The sequence below is a fragment of the Pteropus medius genome, unplaced genomic scaffold (genome assembly GCF_902729225.1).
Source record: "Pteropus medius unplaced genomic scaffold, Ma_sr-lr_union100, whole genome shotgun sequence".
Taxonomy (NCBI): Eukaryota; Metazoa; Chordata; class Mammalia; order Chiroptera; family Pteropodidae; genus Pteropus; species Pteropus medius.
The window spans coordinates 12,213,947-12,241,284 of NW_024347788.1; the positions used below are offsets into that span (position 1 = coordinate 12,213,947).

The window sequence follows — 27,338 nt, forward strand, 5'->3', positions numbered from 1 at the left end:
TTTTGCTGTTTCATTGGTCTTTAAGATAAGAGTGTGAGTTTGATCATTGTCTCCATTTCCATAAGCAAATGCGTGAATGAGAAAACGGTTTATTAGTCAAGCTCCCTCCGCGTGTTCATTTTTCACCTTTATCTCCCCAAATCTTAGGAATGCTGTGTCCTCCTCGTCTCTTTTCTCAACTCCTAAAATTCACGCCTAAGTTCAAGGAAAACTCCCGAATCGCGATTGGGAGATTTAATTTTGAGTCCATTACCAGTGGGTGCAGTTTCTCAAACGAGAGGGCACAGGAGGGCTCTGGTATGTCCGTCTCCTTCAGATGAGCTTAGAAAAGTGTAACGTAGGGTGCGGAAGCATTTTCTGTTGACAGAGCCCTGGTATTTGTAGTGTTATTCTGTTTCCTTATCTGCAGAGTGAAGGATGGGATTAAATCCTCTCCAAGGAATATGCAGATCTTAGATTTAAGGATTTGCCTTACTGTCTCTGAATAATATAATTCTACTCATCCCTTGAGGTCGAGATCAAATGCTACTTATTTCTTGATCCTTTTCCCCATCACTCAAGAAGCTGAAAGATTTTCTCTCTCCTCTTAAGGTTTATGGCGCTTTGAATACACCACCATTACAATCCTTATCACACACTGCCTCCACCTTTCTCTGTATTAGCCCAGTCTCGCCCACTCCCCTGCCTGGCCCAGAACCTTCCTTATTCCGTATACCTATGCTTGTCCTCGTCCACGATAACTGGAAACTAATATGGAACCGGTAATTTGTTAAATTTTTCTTCATCTTAAACAGTCCCGATTTAATTGTGTGTTTAAAGTAAGAGCATCTCCCTCGAAGAGACGGTGTGTTACAGCCGTGGTCGAGGGTCCCAGACTAGAAGCGGCCAGGTGTCCCCTCTGCTGCCCTGTGACCCCTTCCTGTCACTGAATTCTTTCTCTCCTGCAAATCTGGTAGGGTTGCTCTTTGCCATATGTGATTCTGAAGGTATCCTATGAGACGTTTGTTGAAAAGATGCAATTTCTTGTTTCCCTTTATGTCGTATGAAGCGCGTGGCCCAGCCCACAGGTCAGATGTGCCATAAATATAACTTTTAAAGAAACCCAAGTTCGCTTTCTATGGTGAGCCCGAGCCCATAGGCCTGGCGGGACCTCCTCTGCTTATGCTGGGCCGTATGGGCTTCCTAAGGTTTGCGTGTCCTTGGGGCATCGCCAGGGAGGAGGTGACACGGTCTCACTGTCTCATCCACCTGGACACCCGAACGCATCTCTTCCTGCGGTCCTTGTCCCCACTCCCTCCCTCCTCTGCGATCCCTGCCCTACCTGGAGACCCCACCTGTGCCGCAGGTAATAGTTACTAAGAGCAGGCGATGAAATGAGTTTGCGGTGTCCACAGGCGACACCGGGCACACGCGTGGCATGGATTACCGCGGGTTCTCAGGACACTTCGCCATGGGGTACGAGATGCAGCGTTACGTCCCCAAGTCCTGCCCGCGAGGGGCAATGACGATGCCATCCTCTGGAGTGGCTCCCTGGCCCCCGGCCGGACGGTCACCGGCACACCGTTTCGATCCGTCGAAATCTCCTTATGTCACACGAGCTGCCCAGATGAGAACAAACCCGATCAAGTAGAAAATTGACTTTACAAAAGCAGAGACTTTGGCTTTCTTAAGCGACTCACTGGAGAGTATAAATTTTGAAAGAGTATTTGATACAGTAAGAAACAGTGTTACGGGAATATTATCCAGAAGTATAGAATTGTTCAGCTCTTCAAAAACGCGGTCTCCCAGCAGAGACTTTCTATGGTTCTAAAGTGTATGGGAAACACTTGATTTCATGAGGCAAATATGACCAGAAGAACGCCGTAGGTAATGACGGATGAAAATGGGGCTGGAAAGCTGGCCAGTGAAAACTTATACTCAGACGATGAGGAAAGCACTCTTAACCAGGATTCTGAATTTGAAAAACAAAAGGTGGCATATTCTTTTTCTCAGAATGCCATCATCCAGCCTTAAAAGAAGATGCCTATTATCCAATGATCTCATTCCATTCCTTCGTCCCAGCTCGCAAAAGTAACCGCACAAACAGGCAATTTCGTTGAGTGTGTAAATGAGCAGTGACTTGGATGTGGACACAGAGTTTCGCTTTTACACCTGAGAATCAGATGTCAGAGAGGGGGCATAACATCTCTTCACCGCCATCGAATTATGACAAATATCTTATGTTAATCAATAAACTGATCGTAAGACAGTAAAACCCCTTGAGCTGTTTAAAGGGAATAAGGCTTTCTCTTTTCTAGCCCACAGAGCAGAGCCAGGAGTTCTGGCTTTTTCAGCATTCAGACACCGACACCAAGATGTCCTCTTTCAAAAGAACTTGTGCTTGGACCCTTTGGTACGTGACCTTGAACCTGGTCTTCACCCTCAACAAGCGCTGCTTTACTTAGTTTGATCACTCCAGCCGCTGCATTTTAGGGTCAGAGTGTGTGTAGCCGGGTCGAGTTCGGTCTTTTCCAAAGGACTGGACCATCACGGACAGGCGCACGGCCCCTTCGGACGCACGGACTGCGCCTGCATGCACCTGTACCCCCAGCGGGAGCTCAGGAATGGACAGAGAGAGCAGGTGAGCTTGGCTCGGAGCAGACAACAGTTCTGAACAAGAAATGACCTCGGCAGGACCTGGCGACCTCGATGCTTGTCGCATGTGTGTGCCTGAAGGAACGGGGGTGGTTACGAGCACCCGAGATGATCTGGAAGGAAACTTTCTTCATGATACCAGGAAAATTAGATAACCGTGTTCACATCAGGCTCACCTTATCATTTGCCTTCATGCACCTGTGTGTAGACAGCCTGACTCCTCATTATCGTCAAAACAATAACAGTACTATTATTATTAATTATAACCGTAGTTAACAGGTAGCACTCACTGACTGCGCCTCGTGCTCAGTGTTTTGGGTTCACTATCTGATTTAATTTTCACAAAACACCTAAGAGAAAGGCACTATTCTTGTTCTCTTTTTCACTGCAAGGAAACATATCTGTAAAATTATGCCGTAATAGCAGTTCGCTGAGTATGTGCTCTGCTCGGTTAATTTCCTCTTATGATTTTTTTTCTGAACGTTAAACAGAGTTCAAAGCCACCACCAGCATCATCCATTCCACGAAGCTCGACCCGATTCAGAAAGGTAGAGCATTTTTCCTTCCTCAGTCTCCCTTCAAGCTGACCTTTGCTTATTCCACTTAGAATATTCCGCTCGTGTTAGAGCAGTTCAAGTCATGTACACTTCATATATGATATACCTAACATATATCTCATATAATATATAATATATATGTTGGTATGTACATAAACATATATATATACATACACGCACACAACCACGTCTTGTGGAGAAGTCACGTAAGTTAAGTACCATATGCCGAACGCAAAAAGGTTGAGTGTTTTTTCATGTGTTAGCTCAGGTATCCATCGGTTTGTAGGTAATGATGTCATCATTGCTTCCTGACATCATACAGGTCACATATGGCAGAGATAGGATTCGGTCGTAGTTTGATGAAACTTCATATTTTGAGTGATCTTTAGCTGACTGCCATGAGACTCTAGCTTAGAATTTTATTAACGAATGATGATGGCTATTTCTCTAACTGCAGGAAAATTGCATAGTGGCTCCCCTAAATCTTCCTATCTAAACTGTACGCTGTGTCTTTGGACATGAAATTCTTGGTTTAGCCACATGTGACTGTGATTTGTGCTGTGATATCCTTGATACCCTATAGTCCTGTGCTAGCATGTGTAGCACATAAAGAAACATCTAGACAAGGTAAGATAAACCTTGATTACATTGTACGGTTCAACGTGGTGGAATGATGAGTAATTATTGTGTAATTTTTTGGCAAAACCGTTTTGTTGCCTTCGTTATAAATTAAAATTCATCATTTGGATGAAGGCTGGTGTGTATGCATGTTGATAGTAGACTTTAGCTAAATTGAATTAACTTTATTTTCTAGTACATGTGAAACTTCTTTAAAGAAAAAAAAGATCTGTGCTGATGACCGCACACATCCAGTCTTAGCTCACAGGTCAGTTACCACAGCGAACATCCGCCAGAAGCCCACAAATGTGTCTGACAATGCTCATCTCCACAGGAATTCTGAAATTTAGATCGAGAAATAAGACACTGCTATATTGGCCATCCCTTTTTACATTTTTTTTTATATATATACAATAAGTAAAGGCAAATGCTACCTACTTCCCCGCTCCCAAAAAATAATCATATACTCTAAATGAGAATTGAAACAAAACATTGTGGTTTTCTAAGGAAGAAACGGTTTTCACAATGAGATCTGCGTGTAGCTGCAGATACAGGGCGTTGAGGGACAGCTGCCATTTACATTGACACCGTCATCACATGCTGACAATCCCCGAAAAGCAACTTACACATCTCAGTTTCAGAAATCAAATTCGAGCAATTTACTGTCTTCAAATTATATAGGAACATAACCTACTCACTTATTCTGGTGTCGAAAAATACAGTTTTTAGGGAACTGGATTTTCAGTGATCTCGAATATAGGAAAAACCAACCAAGTTATAAAACCACTCTAGAGTCAATAGATATTCAGAGAGCTCGTTTCTATTTTTGGTTTGAGCTAGTCTTCTAGGTAAACATGTAAGGAATTATATCTTATATATAAGTAATATATGTACTATGCGTACGCATAAGTGGACAGGCACATGCATTTATGACGGTGAGTTATCTGTCTATGCGTGCAGGAGAGTCTGCGAAAATCTGCGACACGTTAACGAGAGAATTCTATAGGCAGAGTGAGTGCGGTAGATTTTGAAGAACTTCCACCTTTTAATCTATTCGTGTTGCTTTTCTAACTCTTGAAGATTTTGTAGTGATGTCATAAAAATAAAAAAAGGAACAACAAAGCGTTTTAAAGGAAGGGCATTTAGCCCTGACGCCGAGTGTGAGATCGCGTGCTGCCGTGAAGGGGCGTCGAGAGACTGGCTTCTTGCGTTTATTCAAAGCCGTGATTCTGATGCTTTTGCTGAACAGCGAACTACGTAAAAGTGGATGAGAAGATAAAGAATTTCGCCAAATGGCTCAATAGCTCAAACTCTGGTAGGTTTATAAACAAAGCGGTTTTCCGGAGCCTCTTAGAAAAAAGAAGGTCCATAGAAATGACTCGAAGCAGGAATACTTTGCTTTCTATTCTTTCGTTGAAGAATTAGTTTGCTGTTGAGTTTGCTGGGATAGTGGTCGATTATGGCAGAAGGCTGAGAGAGAGATTCACAAAGGAAGTTCCTTAAATTGCAACAACTACTTGGCAATAACTCAGAGTCTGTCTGTCTGTCTGTCTGCCCTTTTCTTAACCCTTCGCTCCCCAGTGTTTGACTGGACACTGCTTCTGGCCAGAACTGGGACAAACTCAGACACTGTCAGTAAAACAGGTCGCGGTGCGATACCTGAATAGAATGCCATATTTCTTTCCCATACTTCAAATGTTTTAATTAGTATTTTAATAACACTTGTAAATAGTGTATTTGAGGGAAAATGGTGACTTGTCTGAGAGACAAAATCAAATACCTAGGTAATGAAGAATTTTAAGATTATCGAGAACATTACTTATAAATTGCTTACATAAACTACGTGTTGCTTGAAATAGTTTTCATGTTCCAATCAAGTTTTAGACAGTTAAACAGGAAGTTTTCGTAATGTCATACTGCATTCCACCTTTCACAAAGTACCTTGTGCACGATTAATGGCAAGATATCCATTACCATGGATTTCATTTTAAGAAAATAATCTTAAATATCGCTTTTGTTCTGAATAAATAGTCACACGGTCAGAAACAAATTAAAATTCTGTGTGTATTATCATGCAAATCTGACATATATTTCAATTCATATTTCCAAATATTAAGTTTTATACATAATACATTCACATGAGAAAATGTCTCAGAAGCAGAAAGAAATGAATATAATGAAATTATTTTTCCTACTGTGCTATGCTATGACCACCTTCTCTTCAGAGGAAATGACTAAGTTCCCTTTACGCCTTCCAAAATTCTGTATGTGCACATACAAGTGTCAGCATTGATATAGATGCACGTATTTATGTGTATACATGTCACACACACAATATGCATGTATAAATTGCATTTCCGAAAGAATAACTGTTTCTTTTCCAATATCCTCATCCAAACTGTGTTTTGAACTGTTGATGGCGGCTATTTTAATACTTTATTTTTACAGTAAGACTTTAAACTCTCGTGGAAGCGAAAACGTGCAGGAATGTCTAGGGCCGCTGAAGGAGCCGAGGCCACTGCGGACACTCGCAAGCATGTGTCGCCGCTCACCATTATGTTTTCCTCACATTTTGCAGATTTTTTTCTGTGATCTCCTACGGTCCTGTTATCTTTAAAAAATGATATTCTCAGAGTCTCGTTCATTTTCGCAGCTTCGATCTACCTCTCTTGTCCGAGTCCATGATTACTTGGCTTCTCCATCAGCACCGCGAGCTGATTCGCGGTCCCCTGTGCTTTGCAGTAAGGAACTTGGAATTAAATGCGAAGCCTGCCCTTCGTAGGTGGCGCCTTTGCGATGGGCATTTATTTCTACGTAACTTCCCTTATAGCCTGCCTTACACGGGCTACCTTTTTCTTTACCTTGAAATAGATAAATAAGTATTTCTTTACCATGGAAAATGTAGAGGAGGAAAATAAATTCTTTTAAGTGTTTACATCTTTACGTGTAAAAGTACATGGCGTATCCACTTCGGAATGCGTGAATACCCGTTTACGTGCGTGACTGCCTCAGCTTGGCAGAGGCGGACTTTGGGGAAGCCGGGGCGTCGCTTCCAGACCACCATCAAAAAGAAAGTATTGCCATGCAGGGAGCCATAACCCTTTTGCCAGTGGAGGGTCTCGTGTCAGTTTGTAAAAACCCCACAGCATATGTGGCACGCAATGAAGCAAAGCAGCGCAATAGAATGAGGTCTGCCTGCATTCAGATGCGAGAAAATAGAAAAATGTTAAGGGGTGTGAGAAAGGAATTAGACGGAAAGAATCACAGATATTTAAAATGTTTTATTAAGTAATGAGTTCATGTGAAATAGTTTCGTAATCCATGGAGTCGTATACTAGCATCATTGTTACAATTTTCCTAATTTAGAAAAACATTTATTTAATGGGTCGATTGCTATGTTAAATGTGGCTTCAGTAAATGGTTATTTTCAATTTTTAATTTGTTTGAGAAAAGTGATACAATGCAAATTAGTATAAAAATATGACTTTATTAAGTACTTTTGAAAGTCTTAACAAAACAGAAAGAAGGGGATATAAATGATGAATTGATCGATCGATTAGTGTGACCCACACAGGATGAATGAAATGAGAATGCCACAGGTGAGACCCAAAGTAGCCAAGATCAATCAGGAAAATGGCGTATGGAATTGAGAACTAAAATGAACAGGTGCCTACAATTTCTAGGGCTGACAGAGGGTCCAGGACTGCATATTAATTCATTTATGGGGACTTTCAAGCCTATACTATTATTACTTAGAGATACTTAAATGCTATTGGAACAAGTATTTGCTATTTTAGTACTTTTAAGAGAGCCTGCTATTGATTCGGATAATGCATCCTTTAATTTCAAGAACTAGCTTTTGAATAATGAACAAGCTTTTTGCATCCTTAAAATGCCTTGCGAACGAGGGCAGAGCGTACGCGAGCCTTCGTTTGCAGCCACACGTTGGCGGGTAATTGCAGGCAACGTCAGTTGAGCATTGAGGGCACTCGGGTTGGCGTGAGCGGCTCAGTGTCCAGGAGCCCCAGGTAAGCACTAGCTCCGGGAGGGAATGACGTGGGCATAAAATGACAGGAGCGTGATTAAGGCCCACGTCACTCTGCGGGCGCCCGGACGCCCTCTGCTTAGCGACAGAAAGTGAAAAGCGAGGGCCAGCGGGGTTCGCACGCCACACCCGGCCAGGGCGGGCGCTGCCTCGGGCAGTGGACGCTCGGCATGCTGTCAGCGGGTGGCCTTTGGGTGCCCACCGACTTCTACTGCACTTATATGCTGACACCCGCCAGCAGGAAAGGGGCAGAGCGGGGAAGAGCCAGGGGCTGTCTCAGGCGCTGAATCCAGGAGCCTCTAGGCGAGCGGTGGGTCTCTGTGACCTTGGGGCATCCTCTCTCCATACTAAGGCGGCTGGGCAGGAATATTTCCAGGCTCCCTTGAGTCCCCAGCCGTCCGAATGTCTGTGATGTGCGCGTTTTGTAAGTTAACCGGCGAGCGCGTGCTCATCTCGGCCCCGTGGCATACGCGTGTGGCGGAAAGCCAGGTGAGCTGGGTGTGAGTGTGGCCTGTGCTTCTCGCGGCTGGGAGCCTCTGGCCCCCCATCTCCATTTTAAAGGGAGGATCGGGTCATTCCGGGGACTTTCTGTGAGAACGTGCGAAATTACATGGAAAAGACTTGGAGAATTCGTTCAGGCAGGTGGACGTCCCAGGCCAGCCGCTGGGTTGTCAGGTGAGGCCGCGGGTGTTCCTCAGGCGCTGGGTGGGCCACGGGGTGCACCTGCACCCCCTTCTAGGTTGGTGCGTGGGCCTGAGCACGGTGCGACCGCTCACACAGCTTGGCACTGGCGGAGATGCCACCAGATTCGGACCCCCTCTGTCCACGCCACCGACACGGGGCTCAGGCAGCCGAGCAGCATCAGGGACAGTGGGAGGCGGGGACTGCAGGCCGAGGCCCCCTCACACGCTGGGCGACAAGAGCGAGCCCCCCACTCCCCGCGCCCTGGAAGTCAGGGTCCCGCAGAGGCTGGCAAGCGGACGCGGTCACGGGAGGGCAGGAAACCCAGCGGCTGGCACCCGGCTCGGAGCATCTCAGACCCTGTGCTGCTGGCGACAAATTACAAATACGCACGTAGGGCAGGACGTCCCGGGAGGAAATTATGAGCACGTTTCCAATTTTATGGATAATTTAATTATTAGAGAGAATGTGGCTCCGTTTCCACACTGACAATTTATGCCCTTTTTGAAATCGCCTTGCGTTTGTCTCTCAGACGAAACCCTCCTGAGCCAGTTCCTTGAAAGAGACACCACCTTGTCCTCCCCGTTGCAGACGCGGCTCTGCGGTTTGAGGTCACGGTCAGACGTTTGTATCGGTTCGCTTGGTCGCGAGAGCAGAGTTTTGCTTTCTTTTGTTCAAATGTTTTTGCCAAATAAAATAATATTTGATTTCCGAAATGAATTTCCTAAAAGGATTCTTCTGGATAGAAAGCCTAGCGTTAATTCTTCTATAATCGGCCCTCCCGTAAAGAGTTGTGTCAGATGACCTTGAGAAAGGCCTAGGGCACGTGCTCAGGGCCACGGGGGACCAGGGCGGCCGCGGAGAGCTGAATGAGAAAGTGGAGAAACGTATGTCCTGTCCACACCTAGACCCAGGCCCCCAGCCGTCCTCACAAACCGGGCAGTCAACCTCGGCCCGCAGGAGAGGGTGACTCCAGCATTATACACCGACAAACCGACTCTAACGCAGGTGGGTTTTGAACACGTCCTTACTCACCCAGAAACCAGTCTTCTCAGACAGGAAGACGAGACTATGCACGAGAACCCTTAAACATCGCCAAAAGCCAATTCCTGTAAAACAACGACACATCGAAACCTAATTCCCCCCAGCTCGGCAGCATCTGGTCCTCCAGAGCCGAGGTGAAGAATCTGTTTTCCTCAGTGGGACGATGCTCGGTGTCATGCTATCCGTGGATGATCTCGATTCGATCTTATGTTCTAGGACGCTGTTATATACGATGCTACTTTAATATGTTCTTCGTGGTAGAAAAAAATGGTATCGTAGCTGGTGGGGTGTTGGACTCGGGCTAGGAAATAGATTTTAGTTACAATTCCAAGCATTTCCCATCAAACCTGCATCTGGCACATGCTTTAATGTCACAGCCTCACAATTTACATCCCTTGGCAGATGAGCTACAGAGTCACACCGGGGTGGCCCGGCCTGGGTGGTGTCGCCCTGCCTATTTCGTAGTGCAAGTGCGTGGGACCTCCTTAGCCCGCGGCCAGGCAGACGCACACCCACACAGACACATCCCCACCTGCCTCTCGGTGACGTCCGGAGTCCCGCCGTAGGCCGTCAGCTCCACACGCCGTCCCCTCCTAAGACATCCCCCACCCCAGGTAGCAGCACACCAGGCTTCAGGCCACCTGTGCTCTGCTCCTGCTGTGTGAGGCGAAAGTCCCTTGTTACAAGTGGCGGGAGAATGTGTCAGCAATGGGAGAAGTCTCTGGAAGATGAGGACGCGGGCACTGAGGACGCACACCCCAGAAGCGGCGTTTCGGAGGTTTTCTGTAAAAGCTTGCGATCAGGTTCACAGTACAGACAAACCCCAGACGTGCGTGGTGACGACCGGGTTGGACCGTCCCCCTGCTAAGGCTGTGTGTCTCGTAATTGAAATGAAGTCTCGATACCTCAAAATCTGGCATCGATCTGTCTCACGGTGCCGGTGCCGAATTAGGTCCGAGTCGATCGTTTGCGGGCATGTAGATAAGTTAAGGAAATTACCCATATAGGGTAGAGTTTTTTTCAAGGTATATATGTTTCCTAATTCAGAGTGGCTGATGTAGTCGCATCTCACTTTACAGTCTGCATTTGAGTCCTGTTATCTCTTTTTGGACAATAATATGCCGTTTATATATGTATAAAACCTCATCGATCCGTATTCTAGCATCTCCTGGTGATCAGTGACCTCTGCACACCAACAAAGTGTCACACAGAAGGCTGTCTAAATTACGCAGCCACTCAACGGTGCGGGGCTCTTAAATTTCTCCAGGAATAGATGAAACAGCAAAAAAATGTGACCGCTTAGAAGACATGCGTTTTTCACTTGGAGACCGATGGCTTTAGCGTCTGTTGCCATTTTTGGGGGTGCAGAATAACATGGTGACCAAAAAAAAAAAACCGAAAAGTGTTTTCTTGAGGAAATAGACCTGTTTCTGTCGGGCCATCATTCTGGGGATAGTTGTGAAGGAGTCGGGGCGGCGCGGGGCGGGCAAGCAGCTGTGGGGACACTGTGCGTGGTTGAGCCAGTCCGAGAATGACGTCCCCAGACAGCCGGCCGAGTGTCGCCAGGGGCTGGGGCGCGCTCGTGCTGAGACCTGGCAACTCTTCCTCCCGCGGGAGAACGCCCGTGAGCCAGACCCTGCCGCGCTGTCCCGCGTCCCGGGAGCAGGCGTGACGAGTGTCCCTGTGTGTGGCGGGGGCGCTCCTGCCTCCTGACCCGGTCCGCTTAGGGCTCTTCTTAAAGGCGTCGTCACAGGGCTCTGCAGGGTCCTTCCTGTAGCGTGTCACCTTTGCTTTGTTGGCGGGAGGTGTGGGGACGTCCCGAGGGCGGGCTCGTGCGGCAGATGGCTGAGCCGAGATGGTGCCTGTGCTGCCATGTAGCCAGCCCTGGGACACGGAGGCCGGCGCCCTGGTCCCAGGGGTTAAAACCCCCGCGTCCTTGAGTGTGTGAGAGCCGAAGCCGCTCGTTCTGACATGTGGAGGGAAAGTGAGGTCGCTCGCTTGAGCCCTCAGTCGGAGAACGAAGGTTCCACAGGCCAGACACTTTGCACCAAGCCACCTGCCCCCAGCGTCACCGCGCTGCTGCAACATCGCCGCTCGGCTCGTGTGCTTTCGGTCTCTCCTCTCGTTTGCTGGGTAAATTTCTGCCTTTAGACGTGAAAGAGGGAGAGCAACCCACGCAGATTCTAATCTCCACCTATAAGTTTATAAGGGGACAGGGAATAGTCCTTTTCCACCAAAACATGAGAATTGGCCCTAGTCGCATGCCAGGTGGATGACTAGAGAGGAGAGAATTTTAGCTCTCCCGAGGTTGGGCGGATTTGGGCATAAAGACAATGTGACCGGGCCCGTCTCCTTCCTTCTGACAAGATAAACCCAAGAGCAGAGAAGAGACTTCTTTGGATTTGCCGTTCACGGTTGAAGCACGTGCCCGTCCGCACGTCCGCCTGTGGTGGCACTTGGCGGGAGCTCGGTACGGCAGGGGCTTGGGGGGTGTGCTTCCATGTAGGGGACAGTCCCCTTGGCCCCATGTGCTGGCCGGCCGGCGTGTAAGCCACACAGGGATTTGCCATAAATATCACCCCATTCCAGGTTCAAAGCTCGATAACTTATCATAAACGTACATAATAATTTCATGTCGGCAGTCGGATTAGTTGTGTATCTACAGTGCGGTGCTAGCGCAGCTCGAATGACCCCTTGTCCCCCAGTCAGGGACCGAAGTTCCTGCTCGGCCCACGGAATCTTTATGTCCTTTCGGCCCCCATTTGAAGCCCCTCACGCGTTACCAGCAGGTAGAAACGCCGGGCCTGGAGGGAGACCAGGGTTTGAATCTTGGCGGTGGTGCTCACCCACCGGGTGGTTGTGGGTGGGTGGTCGGTGGCCTCCGAGGCCCAGTTCCTTTACCTGCAGAATGGCGCTACAGTGAGGATTTCACGAGAACGTGTCCTGGATGAACTCAGAGGGCGACAGGCATCAGAAACCGCCCTGCAGCTGGGGGCCGCCCTAGCCTGTGAGCACGTGGAGCAGGTCCTAGAAGAACTTTCTGAGCAATGTCCCCAGGGATGGTGACCCCTCCTTCCAGCGGGCGGGGCTCCGTCACCCGCCCTTGAATGCAGCGTCCCAGGTCCGCACTCTGGGCCCTGGCCCGAGACTCAGGTGCAGGTCGGAACGGCTTTGGGCCCCGTGCCCATCTCTCGTTCTGCAGTCAGCCATTCCGTGACATTTCAAAATCCCAGCCTCTCCCACATCGCCCCTGGCCATGCGTACAACACCCACGTAAGCTTCAACGACACTGTCTTTCATAATAAGCTGACAATATTATTTATTACTTATAACAATAAAAAAACACATTTCTTGTCCTGGTAGCAGCTATTCGCAGATTCCGGTCATATCGCGTCTGTCCTGCTTGTGACTTCCCAGAGTGCTGTAGGCATGGTGACAGGTCTCTGGGGAACACACTGGCCACACGCCGAGAACCTGTGGCTGACGCTGAGGGCCTTTGAAACCAACACAGTGTTGATTTGAAAGAATCCCAATTGTCACGGTAGGAACCAAACGCATCAGCAGTGCACGGGGATCGTATTAATCCTGCCACGAAGGCTTTTGGTTGCCCAGCGCCGTCTCCCGCGCTGCGCTCCACGAGCCCCGAAGGCGTGGCGGCCACCCTCGCCGCGTGCCACAGGCGGCCCGAAAGCTCGGCTCCCAATCGTTAGAGGAGGAGACTCTACTTCGATGTTGGAGCCACAGAGTCTTCAGTTGCCTCTTTCCCAGTCAGCCTCTGGTTTTTGCTGGAAGTCGCTGCATGAGCTCCGGGGTGGGGACAGGCGTCGGGATGTGGCTGGCTGTGCTGTGAGCAGGGACATAGGGAGAGCGACTGGGAAACGATCCTTCACAATGGAACTCTCCCTGCCCCCGCCCTCTCCCCCTCCTCTCCATCTTCATCTGTCTTTCATCCAGGTCCTGCTTCCACAGACGCCCCCCAATTACTGGGTTCAGGTTTCAACTTCATAGAAGTTAAGTTTACAGGGAGGAAGGAAGGCTCGATTCGAAAAAGTGCCTCGTCGTGTTCCACAGGGAAGCGCTTTCGCATGGCATTATTTTGGGTCTTTGAACGATGTCCTCAGTGTGACTGGGACCGGAACGGAGCCCCGCGGTCACCACCTGACCCCTCCCTTGGTAGCCAGGGGATCGCATAGGGTCCTCCTCACGCCGTATGTTCTGTGAGTATGAACCATACTAACCCTCAGCTGTGTGATGACGCAAATCTGTAATTTTTTGAGTAGATTTGTGTGTTTCATATGTGTTAGAAATAAGTGTTATGTGGAATAGGACAGAAAAATAAATGACGTAGGTACTGTTTTCGAAGGACGAGAGTCAAGAAATGAAGAAAATATAACACTTGTAAAAACATGGAATTTCCAGCACTTTCTACCTTGAGTCTCCTCCCAGATGATGGCAGAAATTTCTGTCTGGTAAAGTCTAGGGTCATCGGTCACTTCGAAGAGTGTGCGTGTGCACCTGTGTCTCCGAGCGTGCATTTCGGTCTTTTAGGATTTCGCCTACTTGTATCAACCTCTCTAGATGGCATCTAAGTCCAAGGGTCTTATGCGACCCCAAAACACAAGGCGTCCGTGGGGCAGCTGGCGCCGGATCACGCGGCCTCCCCCCGAGGCGGTCCGAGACCCCGCGCTCTGGCCTTTGATGGCAGGCAGCCAGACCCGCTGACAGGGGCCACCTGTCCTCAGTAACCATGTGACTCTTTGTCTCAGGAAGGACGTGACTTTAGTCTCGGGCTCAGGGGCCTCAGCTCTCTGCTGTGTAAACGTAGAAACGTTTGAACTTGGTATACCCCACGGCACTGTCCCCAACCTGCATGGCACGAGCGACCGCCCCCGAACGTCACCAGCAGCGGAGTCACGCTCTCCAGGGCTCTGCCGACATCGCTCTCTCTCAGGGACCTGTCAACTTCTCAGGTCTCGTCTTCTAAGTCCCCCCACCCAGACAGGAAGCTGGCGTCAGGTCTTCAAGGAAGCGGGGCTTATCCTGCTTTTATTCACATTTGCTGATGTGGCGTGAATCTTAAGTCCTGACAATCCCAAAATGATAACCACGGCCGTCGGTGTTCTGAGTCTCACGAGTCTGTTGTGGACCTCGAAAGCCGCGGACTCGATTCTTTGCTCCTTGACTTCCACGGTTAAGACTTTCCGAAAAGAGGGGGTCCCACAGGGGGGCAAGGACACGTGGGGAAAGAGGGATTAAATTGTTTCAATCTTTTATCCCACCGGAGAGGTCACCTGGAAACGGCTAAATGGCTAAATCACTGGCTTGGAAGGGAGACGAGCTGTGTTTCAGGATGGACTCTGACACTGTGTGTGCAACTTTGACCAAATCGCTGACATTCTAATTAGAATGTGTCTTCTCTATAAAATAAAAGGCTGAAACACCTCGTATCTAATATTATCGAATACCCCTCCTTACTTGAAAATTCTCCTCTACTAAAGAGCACTTTCCTGTGCCTGTACCTCCAGCCAATCTTGGAAACACTGTAATATACGGTGTTGAATAACTTTCGGCAAATAACTAAATAGTTAATTTACAGAGAACGTGTATGTCTAGTAACCAGAAATTTAAAATTTCAAAATTCACAGACAATGCATTCTATTTCTTGATTATCCATTATGTGGATATGCCACCCAAATATTAATTTAAATCTTTCTGCCACATCTATAAGTGACCATAGATTGTTGTTTCTATCGCAAAATAGTTTCTTGGGTTTATAAGCAGTTTTTTTCTCTTATAATTATATAATCTTTTGACGATTTGGAAGACGCAATTCCTTTTTTGATATTTTAATGTGTGCCTTTTGAACTCGGGGGCTTTTTCTACCACTCTGAGTGGAAGAGATTTTACCCCCAGTTATTACTCCTGAATTATTTTTTTCTAAAACACTAACAAGAAGTTAGGAGATAATGGAGGGTATTGAGAAATCTGTATTTTGTCAAAATATTCAAAGGTTATCAAGGACTTTATATGCATCACAATAGGCCCCCACCATCCCCACCATCAAAGCCGGGTGGGTAGAAGGGAGTAGCTGCCACAAGACTTCTACGAGAATTATCCTGATTTACTTTCTTCCAGAATCTTCCTGTCTATTTTCCTACCTTTCACTTTAGACTGTAAATTTCTTAAATGCATAAAATGTGTTCATCATTAATATATCTTTTAATAGCTGTCCAGTAAATATTTTGAATGAATTAAAACTCAATTCCGATTACCCAATATTGTCCTTTGAATTAAACATGGTAAAACCCGGACTCCAATAAAGCAACTAGAGAGACAGTGAATTTTAAAATAGCAATAATAGCAAAAAAATAAAAAAATATAAAAAATAAAACTAATAATATCTACAAAATAGGTAGGCTTTCTTTTTTTAATAGTAAGCCTCATATTTTATTTCATGGCATGGAAACTATTACAAGTAATAATGGGACTAATAACACTTGAATATATAGAGAGATGGATTCCTAAAAATCTGTTATTAGTTAATAGTGCAGTAAATTGCCTGGCGGATCTTCATTTCTCAGTGTCCGATGCATTCACACAGCCTTGGGCAATGACTCTCTGACACTCTTTTTGAGGAGATTTATTTAATCAGTAAAACACTGGGTAATTTAATCTCTAAAATCTAACTCTGAGGGTATGATTCTAATCTCATTCCCACTGCCGGCCAAACCTTTTTACAAGATTTATTGTAAGAATACTGACACCGGCATATGGTATGAAATGTGATGTTATAAATGTAAGTATTACAGGGAGCTTGCAAACATTTGGCTTTACAGAGATTTTCTTTAAGGCAATTACAGTCACTGGAATAAGATTTAATTTAGTGATTTTTTTCCTAATTTACTTAAAATATACACTTGACATTTTAACTCAACTGTAGTTTGGGGGATAGATGACATTTTAAAATCACAAACACTGTGGATGACGCAGTGGGGACAGTGAGTAATTCAGGAGTGCTCTGTTTCATGGAATTACATCTTCCTCATTAATTTACGAAAAGTGCACTCACATCAGTCTTCAGCTTAGCTCTTCACTGAATTTTTTTTTTTTTTTTCCGCGTGCCACTTCCGATACTCAGGATTACTGCGTTGGTATCAGTGAGTCGAGTACCTTGAGTGATCGTGCAGGGCGAAATATCTTGGCTCTATTTCAAAGTGCAAGTCATCCTCGTAATTTCTTGAGAGATGGAGAGGCAGTAAACTTGTTCACCTCCGAACCTGTGCTTCTGCTGGATGAACGTGGCAGGCCGTGCCATGCGCCGAGGTCCCTGGGTGTGGGAGGGGAGTGCTTTCTCCCAGGAGAAAGTATGGAAAATGAGATTATATAGGATGACAGGGATGAAACTAGAAAAAGAGAGAGAAGCTGTTGGACGGAAAGTAACTGTAGGTTTTTTGTTTTTCAATTACTGAGGACGACGTGGATTTCTTGTCGCTCTTTTCAAAACCCATCCCCGTTCCTAACCATCTCTTCTTCCTCATCCAAGTGGGTCAGCTCGGGTGTCACATGAAGCCTAGTGCTTTGACTAGGAGGAAATAGCGTCGTTTTCTGCAGTGGCGACCATGGGAGGGATGTCGGGGTGCCAAGCCTCAGCCTCTGGGTAAAATGCACCCCTCTCACATCTCAGCCCCGGGGCCAGCTGCTGGCCAACGTGGCCCAACCACGTGGTCACACCCGCTTAGCCCGTTTCAGCAAAATTATGGCAGAAAATATAACGGTAAACAGATAGACACGTATTGGTGGCTTGATTTTTATTCCAGTCTTCAGAGTGGTTTAACTATATTATCACCCTAATCTTCTGAAATACTAATTTCCTGAGTCACAGGGTGTGGTGAAGTCACATGTTCGTGAGGTGTGGGCGACACTGGCCTTGACAGAAACGGAGAGGACGCTGACTGGCTTCTCGCTCCATCCCGTTAGCTTGCTACGTCGTTACTGTCCCCATTAGCTGTAACCGGAGAGAGAGTGGTTGACAAAGGCATGAAGACAGGTGGGCGGCAGCAGGCCGAGGGGCAGAGCGGGTCCGGGCGTGTGGGACGTGGGCGGGCGCTGGCTGCAAGTTGACCCATTGCTTGGGGAAAGCTAGAAATCAGGCTCTCCATTTTCTTTTGGTCAAACAGAGAAAAACTCGAACAGCTGCAGGATTTATCAGGCATTAAAAGTCATGAGAATAGAGTGTCCTCACTCAGAGAAAGGTGGATGACAATAAGATGTATCCCAAGGGCGTTCCAGGAAGAGACGTAAGTGACGTGAGAAACGGGGCCTTCGGCGGAGTTCGCAGAGACCAGAATGAGTGTCACCGGGCCCTGTCACACGGCTCCTCACTCGGCTGGCGTGACGGAGAGGTGACTGTGGACATTCGAACAAATGTTTTTTCGGATCTACTAGATCAAGCCATCCTCTCCCACCGACCTCGACTTGCATCGAACTGCATCCTGTTGCACCCAAACACAAACGCGTCCATTTCGTTTTAGCTCTTTGAAGCGGATCACACTGACATATTTCGCCGACAATCGTGCGTGTTAAAATAAACTCCCCCTAACTTCTAACCAATAGCTATATTCCATTTTTTTAGACTTCTTAGCACTGTTTTACTTTCTCCTGAGCTAATATTGTGTGTGTCCTCATAATCACAGTTCTTTATAAAACATTAAAGTAAACATAATTTTGTATTTAGAATGCTATCGCATTATTTAAATTATGTTCCAAAATATTTAAATCTTCAAAATAGTCTATTACTAAGTGAAATAAAGCTCAACCATTTTTGTTCAATTTACTTTTGGAGCCCGAGAGAATGATTTCTTCTTAAATGCTGTTTTTAGTTTTTCTAGTATTATTTCAATCTCTGTTAATATCGTCTTGACTTGGTCTGAACCCTTATAATCTGTTGTTTTATTAAACATTTTAATCTGATCATTGTAGACTGACACCCAGCTGTAAGAAATAACACAGAGAGACTCTGGGTTCCCAGCCCAGCTCCCCCAGAGGCAACATCTTGCAAAACTGCAGCACTAAGCCCCTATCAAGACCCTGACATTGGGACAGTGGAGACACAGACCATTCCATCGCCATGACGACCCCTCACACAGTCCTTTCGTAGCCACACCCGCGCCCCTTCGGCCCCCGCCCCCTCCTTAACTCCTGGCCTCGAAAAATCGGTTCCCCTTTACAATAATGGCACGACTTCAAACATGGTACTGAAAACCAGATCACACAGCATGCGACCTCTCAGGACTGGCTTTTGTTCACGCTGCATTACTTTCTGGAGGTCCTTCCAGGCGTGGCACATTACGGCCACTTCTCCTCATCGCTGAGCAGAGTACGTGGTGTACGTGTGTCACAACGTATGAGCCATTCACCTCTTAAAGGACATTTGGGTTCCTTCCCGTTTTGGGTTATTAAGGACGAAGCTGCTCCAGACACTCACGCACAGGCTTGGCATGAAGATAAATCTCCATTTCTTCAGGGTAAATGTCCAGGAGAGCAAATGCTTGGTCATATAGTAGTCGCATGTTTAATTCTTCAAGGTGCCATCAAAATGTTTTCCAGAGTGACTGTCTCCACTAGCAAATACATGAGCGATGCGTTTTCTCTGCATTCTGGCCAGCATTTGGTATTGTCACTACTTTTTTTTTTTTTTTTTTAATTTTATTTTAGCCATTCTGAATAGGTGCATAGTGATTTTTCTTTGTGGTTTTAATTTGCATTTCCCTAATGACTAATGATGTTGAGCATCTTTTTGTGTGCTTCTTTGCCATCTGTATGTCCTTTGAGATGAAATGACTCTTTGTGTCTTTTGACTGTTTTCTAAAACAACACTTGTTGTTTTACTGCTGAGTCTTTAAAGTTCTTTGTATATATTCTAAACACTTGTCCTTTGTCAGATACGTGGTTTGCAAATATTTTCTACCAAGTGTGTAGCATGTCTTTGCATCCTCTTCACAGGATCTTTCATGGAGATTTTGTTTTTTTAAATGTCATTAAATCCGACATGTCAATTTTTCCTTTATCTGACTGTGCTTTTGCTGTTTAGCCCAGAAACTGTTTGCCCTAGAACCTATGTTTTTTTTGTTTTTTTTTTTCCCTCTAAAAGTTTTATTTAGCATTCTATGTTTACGTCTGTGATCTGTATTGAGTGAATTACTACACAGGTGCAAGGCTTAGGGCTAGACTCTCGTTGCTCTTGCCTGAAGCATTGTTAGAAGCCACGTTGCTCCACAGAGTTGGCTTTGCACCTCGTCAGCATCGGCTGGGTATATTTCTGTGGGTCTGTTTCTGGGTTCTCTGTTCTTGTCTACCGATGTCTGGTCTACCCTCTGCCAACACCGCATGCTCTTCACACTGTAGCTGTAAAAGGAGTCTTGAAAATAGTAGACTCATTCCTCCTGCTTCATTATTTCCTAAGACAGTGTAAGCTATTCTGTTTCTTTGGCTTTCCAAATACATTCTAGAAGAATCTTGTCTATATGTACAAAAATTTGGGGGCGTGGTTCCATAGTGTAGCCGTGAGCATGTCTGCTTTACACGCAGAAGGTCCTGGATTTGTGCCCCAGTGGCGCCACGGTCCATGGTCTACGGCCATGCCACCCTGAACGAGCCCGATGTCTGAGCTCAGAAGCTGAGCAGGGTTGTGCCTGGTTAGTACTTGGATGGGAGACCACCTAGGAAGACCAGGTGCTGTAGGCATAAATAATAATAATAATAATAATAATAATAATAATAATAATAGAATTTTTAAAAATAACAAAAATTTTTTGCTGGGATTTTGATAGAAATCGTGTTAAAACTTTCTATAAATTTGGGGAAAGTTGACATCTTTACCATGTCGAGTCTCCCAGACTGTCAGCATGGTATCTTTGTCTACTTAGCAGTTTGCTGATTTCTGTCTTGGGCATTGTTCAGTGTTCGGGATATAGTTTTGCACATGCAAACATTTTCTTGTGTTGAGTGGTGGCAAACATCGTGTGTTTAGTTTTGGTGCCCGTGTGTCCGACGCCAGGACGTGGCGACGCAGCTGAATTCTGCGCGTTGGCGTGTGTCCTGCACACGCGCTTGTTTCCGGCATGAGCCCTGGGAGTCTGTTACGCGTTCCTCGGCGTAACCTCTGTGCAGCATGGTGTCGCCTGCCGGCAGGGCCGACCCTATTTCCTCCTCTCTGGTCTGTACGCCCTCGTTTCCGTTTTTCGGTTTGCTCTTACATTCTATTGTTCCCTTACGGTTGGCAGACAGCATCATGTTCATGTCAGGCGTACAGCGCAGTGACGATACATCCGCGTGCCTTACGAGGCGACCCCCCAGTGAAGCCGAGTCCCCATCGGCTCCACACATGGTCGTTACGACGCTGCCGACTGGATCCCCCGTGCCGTACAGTGCGTCCCTGCGACCATTTTAATATCTGGAAACGTGTACTTCTTAATCCCTTCGACCTTCGCCGCCCCTCCGTTTCTTAGCTTGTTGCCCTGGCTCCAGGTCCCAGCACAAGGCCGAATGACAGTGGTGAGATCGGACAGCTTGCCTTGCTCTCAGCCCTCGGGGGGAGCGTTAGTCTGTCACCACGAGATGAGATGTTGTTAGCTGCGGGGTTTGTTGTGCACACTCACCGTCGGGTTGGGGATGTTTTCCTCCATTCGTGATTCGCTGAGAGGTTCTCTCGTGATCGGATGTTCACGCTTTTCAAATGCTTTTTCGTACACACATTGTTGAGATCTTGTGCTCGCATTCTTTATTCTGTGATTACGGCAGCTTACACTGATTGATTTTCAAAGACCGAACCATCTTTACGTCCCTGGAATCAATGCCGTTTGGTTATTTTGAAGAACTCTTTTATATTTCTTATTTCTCTTTTTTCCTAATGCTGTTAAGGATTTTTGCATCTATACTTATTGAGGGTATTGATTTCTTGGGAGGTTTTTTGCAGTTTTTTTTGTCTGGTTTTAGTATCAGGGCGTCTTAATCAGCTTGATTTGCCCCCCAATTACCATGACTGGAGGCTCAACAACAGACATTTATTTTCTCACAGCTCTGGAGGCTGGAAGCGAACGTCGGGGTGCCTCGTGTCAGCTCTGGGGAGGAGCCTCCTCCCGGCTTGCAGACCCCGCACCCTGAGTGTGCGCTCACAGTAACTCCTTCAGTGCACACGTGTGGGGGATGCAATAGGGAGAGAGATGTATTTCTCTTTCTCTTCCTCTTCTTACAAGATCACCGAGCTTATTGGGTTAGCACCCTGAGTGCATGACCTTATTTCACCCTCATCGCTCCCTGAAACGCCTGTGTTCACGTTGCAGTTTCATTGGGAGTTAAAGCTTCAGCAGGTGACTCTGGGGACAACAATTCAGTCCACAGCCCGTAAGAGAAGGGCATAAGGAAGTGTTCTATCCACTCCCTTTTCCCGCAGATTGTGTAAAACTGGTGTTAAGTCTTCACACGTGAGGCGGATGCCATGGTGTATATGGCAGAACACCGTCGACCGGATGGCATGTCAACAACAGAAACTTATTGCTCACGATTCTTGAGACCGGGGAGTTCCAGATCATGGTGCCAGCTGCTTCAGTGTCTGGCGAGGGTCACGTCCTGCTTCACAGATGGCACCTCTCTGGCCGTGTCCTCATGTGGCAGAAGGGGCGAGGTAGCTCTCCGAAGCCTCTTTTATAAGGGTGTCCCCCACTCCTAGGGGCTCCACCCTCGTGACCTAATCATCTCCCAGAAGGCCGCCTCCTACTTCCATCTCATTGGGGATTAGATTTCAACACACAAATTTGGGGGTAAGACAAATCTTCAGGCTGTGGCAGTAATATTCTCCTGTGAAATTACCTGGGACTGGAGAGCTCCTGCGGGTAGTTTAATAGTGACAGGGTCGTTCAGGTTTCCTGTCTCACATTGGATGAGCTATGGTAGTTTATGTTTTTAAGGAAGTGTTTATTTAAGCCGACGAATTTATGTGTGTAGTTTTTGTAGTAGTTTCTTATTATTTATATGTCTGGGGGTCTATAATAACGACTCGCTATTTTACTCCTGATATTAGTTATCCTTCCACCCCCTCTTTGTTTTTTCCATCTTGCTACAAGTTTGTTAATTCTGTCAATCTTTTCAAAGAATTATCTCTTTTCATTCATTGCTTTTTTCCCCTACGGATTCTCTGTTTTCGACTTTACTGATTTCTGTATTTCTCTCTTATCTCTTGCCTTCTGTTTGCTTCGGGTTGATTTTACTCTTTCTTTTGTAAGTTCTTGAAATAGGAGCTTTGATTATTAATGCGAGAATTTTCCTCTTTGCTAACGTATGTTTTCTGAGCCATCGATCTCCTTCCCAGCGATGCTTCTCTGAGTCCTCCAAGTTTTGATATCTTGCATATTAAATTTGACTTAGTGGGATGTATTTTTTTTTTTTTAATTTCTCTTCAGACTTTCTGATTCATGGATTATTTAGAAGTGTGCTGTTTAGTGATTGACAATTGCCCTTTCAATTTTCTCTTATTCGTTTCTATTTTGATTCTGCAACCTACAGAGACCGTAATTAGGTTCGGTGCCATAGAATCACTGGCAAGCCAGAATGTCTCCCATGGGGAATGAATGTGCAGGTTGATTTCTCCCGGCATCAGAAGTTTGTGTTCAGACTATATGAAACCACATATTTAGAGACAAACTACCTAATTAGCCAACTTCAGGTGAACTATGAATTGATGAAGCATCTCTTCGACCTTTTGAGAAGCCGTTAGTTTGTAAAGCATTATGCATGTTATTATACGAGTTCACTCATTCAGAGCTCCAACTTTCCTATCGTTGAGATTTCTAAATATATCTAAACCCAGCGGTAGGTGAAAGATATATCTTAGAATTCAAAAGACTTGTCTTGAAATCTAAATAAAATTTGACCTCTGTTCAAGGTCGCAATTGATTTTCAGTTATGCTGTGACTAGCATACGTTTTCAATATAAACTGTGATTTATTGGGGGGAGATATTAACAATAAGCACATTAACTCTGAGATCGACAACTCATGTAATAATTCAAGAGGGAAATAATAAACTCAAAGGCAGATGCAATATCATCTTATTTTCTGTAGCCTGTGTGAGGATGACTTTGCATAATTTTAAGTTCTCTTTGCTTAAGACATTCATTCCTTCTAGAATGTATCTTTTCCAAAATGGTTTTAATTACCCAACTCCTGTGTTCGCACCTGCTTCATTACCTAGCAACCAACGCCTTGTGTGCGCATCATGTCGTTGGTTGATAACATACCTCCAATAAATACACCCCAGTGAAAAGAAACATCGAACATACGCATCCGTTAGCTTCAGTGACAACCGCACGCTCTTTAACCCCCTTCTCCTGTTTTCTGGAACTTAGGTTGTCGGGGTTTCAGCTGCCTTCCTCCGTCGTCAGCACGGGATCCGTCCTCACGCTGTGGTTCACGACCGACTTCGCCGTCAGTGCCCAAGGATTCAAAGCCCTGTACGAAGGTAGGACGCTCGCCGCACTCTGCACACACTCACGGCCGGGCGGCCTTGCCCTTGCCACTCTGGATGGCGGATTTCGGTGTAAACGCGAGCCACTATTTTGCAGGCGATTTAATGGCTCAAACGTTTGACGTTTGCGTGCCGCGTTGATGGCTGGAGAATGTGGTTGGCTATCATTACCACACTTTTTAGCACAAAACGTGTGTTTACAGTTTTCCTTTGTTGATAGAATTCTCTTTGATTGGAAAAGTGGTTTTTCTTTTGATGTGTCGGAGAAGTTTTGAGAATTGCGAATCCTACTTAACAGTACTCCTTTTCTGTGAAGAATTTATTTTTAATGCAGATGAGATTTCTTAAAAAGTTTGTTGGATAATAATATTGATCGTCAGTCTTTGAGTGACGGGAGTTCTGTGAAATGAGTTTTTGTTTTCGAAGATGGAACTTTTGCTGGAGAATATTTTGGTTTTACTGTTTGGTGTCAGGCTCGGGTTTTGCTTGTTTTCACGTTCTCAGATTAGTGCCTAGTTCCCTTTGGGGTTGCGCTTCATTATTGAACTACTTCGGGGCAGAAACTTTAAAACGATAAAAGAGGGTTTAACGGTTGATGAAGAAATGATTCAGATGATCACATAAAGCACTCGAATTTACGAAACTGCTCTAGTAATACTCTCAGTGCGGATGCTGAGGTGTGTCTATTTTAGGCTTATTTCACATAGATATTTACAATTTTCTTTCATATGTAGCACGAAGGCCATGATTTTTAACATAAATAAACTCTGGTCCCGCCAATTGGAGAAAAGACTGTGGCCCATCTTGTTCAGAACACATTTCCGGGTCGAGGGAGGTCATTTCGGGTTGGGTCGCGGCTGCGTGCGCTCTTATTCCAAGCACTCATGAACTTGGGCAGAGTCGTTCTTTCTGGAAAGTAAGGTCTGTAAGCGTGTCTGCACCTGAACGTCGCTGCTATGCAGTTATCAGGAAACGGAAGGGGAGAATATCTTCTTCGCACACGTGGAAACAGACTAGTTTATCCTTTCAGTCGGAGTTTTGTGTGTAATGATCGTTGGTGTGATAAACTGTTCCGACTCCAGGCCATGGTGTTTGTTTACATATAATCCGGCATCACCGGCTTTAAGTATATTAGTGACTATCAGGGAATCATTTATCTTCAGAGCATAACAAGCTGATTTGAGATTAATAGATGCTATTTGCTTTCAAAATTTCTTAATCTCCACCACTTCTACGTACCCTAACTTCACATAATTCCCTTTTTGCTTAACATTAGGACAATGTTTCTAAGACAATCTACGTCAGTCACCTGTGAAACCTAACCTGCCCAGTCATCATACAGAATGTTTGCTCAGCAGGTTGACAAGGCTTCCACATTTGAGAAACCCTGGCATTTGTCCCCTTCTCCCTGACAAAGCTGGTACTTGAATATCATGTTTTACTGAAATTCCTGAGATAAATATTGTAGAAACTCTGTTGATGTTGAGCGATTGCCGAATGAATAATTCTATTGGATCTTTCTGGGCTGTTGTCATTGGTATTACTGGTTGTCATGGTGGTATAATAAAAAATGATTATAGAGATTGTTTCTGTTGGAAAACATATTTATGAGTTCCTGAAAAAAATCTTAGAAAATGACTAGAAAAGTAAACCAGACCATAGGTAAGCGTGTAAGCATGTTCTTTCTTTGAGTTGATATGTGGAAATGTTGGGTTTTTTTTTTTTGAAATTTGTATTTTAAATAGTGACATTATAGTATAGTCTATTTACAAGTAAATACAACCCTTTTTTAATGGCAAAGTGCTTTGTCACCAAAACCGCGGGTGTGTTCAGTATTTAATATCAGTATTTAAAAAATATTTATCACTTAGCTTAAAGGTCTTCTGAGGAAATTAATTTGTACTATCTGGAGAAAAATGGTTAATTATAGTCTAAGCTGAAGATTAAAGACTAGAGAATTTATCTGGAAGAGAGTGAAGCTTTCGGCATAAGTGCCAACTGATTGATCAATAGTGTCAGTTTCCACAGCAAATTTAGACACGACTATCGTGTACCAAGGCGGTGTCACTCGAAAAGGCGAGATGTCATTAGGAACAGTGCATAAAATATGCAAATGGAACATAAAGCAAAAGCAATGATAATTGCCCCCAAAATATGTGAAATTCTTTGGAACCAAAACATCGAGTCCTTCTAGTGACTCAGTTTACTTTCTTTCTCGTTAGGTTTATTTGGATGGAGCTACCCATCGAGTAATTACTATAAGCCAAAGAATACAATAAAATGTTGATGTCTTATCTAAGACAGCTGAAGGAAATCTAATGTATACAGAAAATACTAAATCGGCATTTTTTAAAATATAAGTTTCTCTAATCCTTAATATAGTACTATTTTCTTCCAATTAAAATTAAGATTCATTTAATATGACCAGATCGATATTTAATTTTTTTTATTTAAATTAATTCGCTCGAATCGGAGAATATCTTCCAACTTTCTAACATTTCTAAACATAATTACCTTGGTAACAAACTTAATCTGGGCACTTAACTTTTTATTTTTCTGGCAGTACTTTAAAATAGGTAACATTTACATGAATTATTACTCATACACGGAAGTATTAAGCTATATGATAAGATAGAAACAATAAATTAGAATACTTTAATGTCTTCAGTTATTGAGTTTACTGGAAATAAAATGGAAATGTTTATAAATGTCATTCTAACAGTACTCTCGAAATGCGAAGCCCTTCAGGGTCTTAGTAAGTTTACAGATTATTGGTGAAATCAATATATTTTAACCCGTAAATACAGAATAAATAACGAAATTGAAGTTATTAACTTAATAGGGTATTTTGTAATATTTGATTTGCTAGTTCTGTCATTGAGCAATATTCATGATAAACCAAAGAATTTGCATAACTTTCTTTGGTAAATTTATAACAGAAATATTGGATTGCACATAATTTACAATAAAATGGGGTGCTATTGAAATCCCTGTATGTATGTCCAGTATTGAAGTGCTGTGTACATAAATAGCACTTATTACTATATTCCTATTTGTTAACCTTCTTTCATCAAGATCTCAATAACGAAAAACAAATACTTATTTTTGTTTATGGGGTTTATAAGAAAAAAATTACCCAGAAGGTCAGAAAATTGACGTGGCATGTCAACTCATGAAAAGCATTATGTCATAACAAACATGCATGAGAAGAATGGCTATCATTATGCTCGAGGACATAA

At 44.9% G+C, this 27,338-nt stretch overlaps 1 protein-coding gene and 1 pseudogene across 1 annotated transcript in view; both read left to right on the forward strand.

The window, feature by feature from the left end:
* CSMD1 (CUB and Sushi multiple domains 1) overlaps positions 1-27,338 on the forward strand; it is a 1,293,618-nt gene that overhangs the window by 381,848 nt on the left and 884,432 nt on the right. The window contains exon 3 of the mRNA XM_039877340.1: positions 23,981-24,093. Coding sequence (XP_039733274.1) covers positions 23,981-24,093 — 113 coding nt within the window. The remainder of the gene's footprint in view (positions 1-23,980; positions 24,094-27,338) is intronic.
* On the forward strand, positions 20,207-20,322 carry LOC120614531 (uncharacterized; annotated as a pseudogene).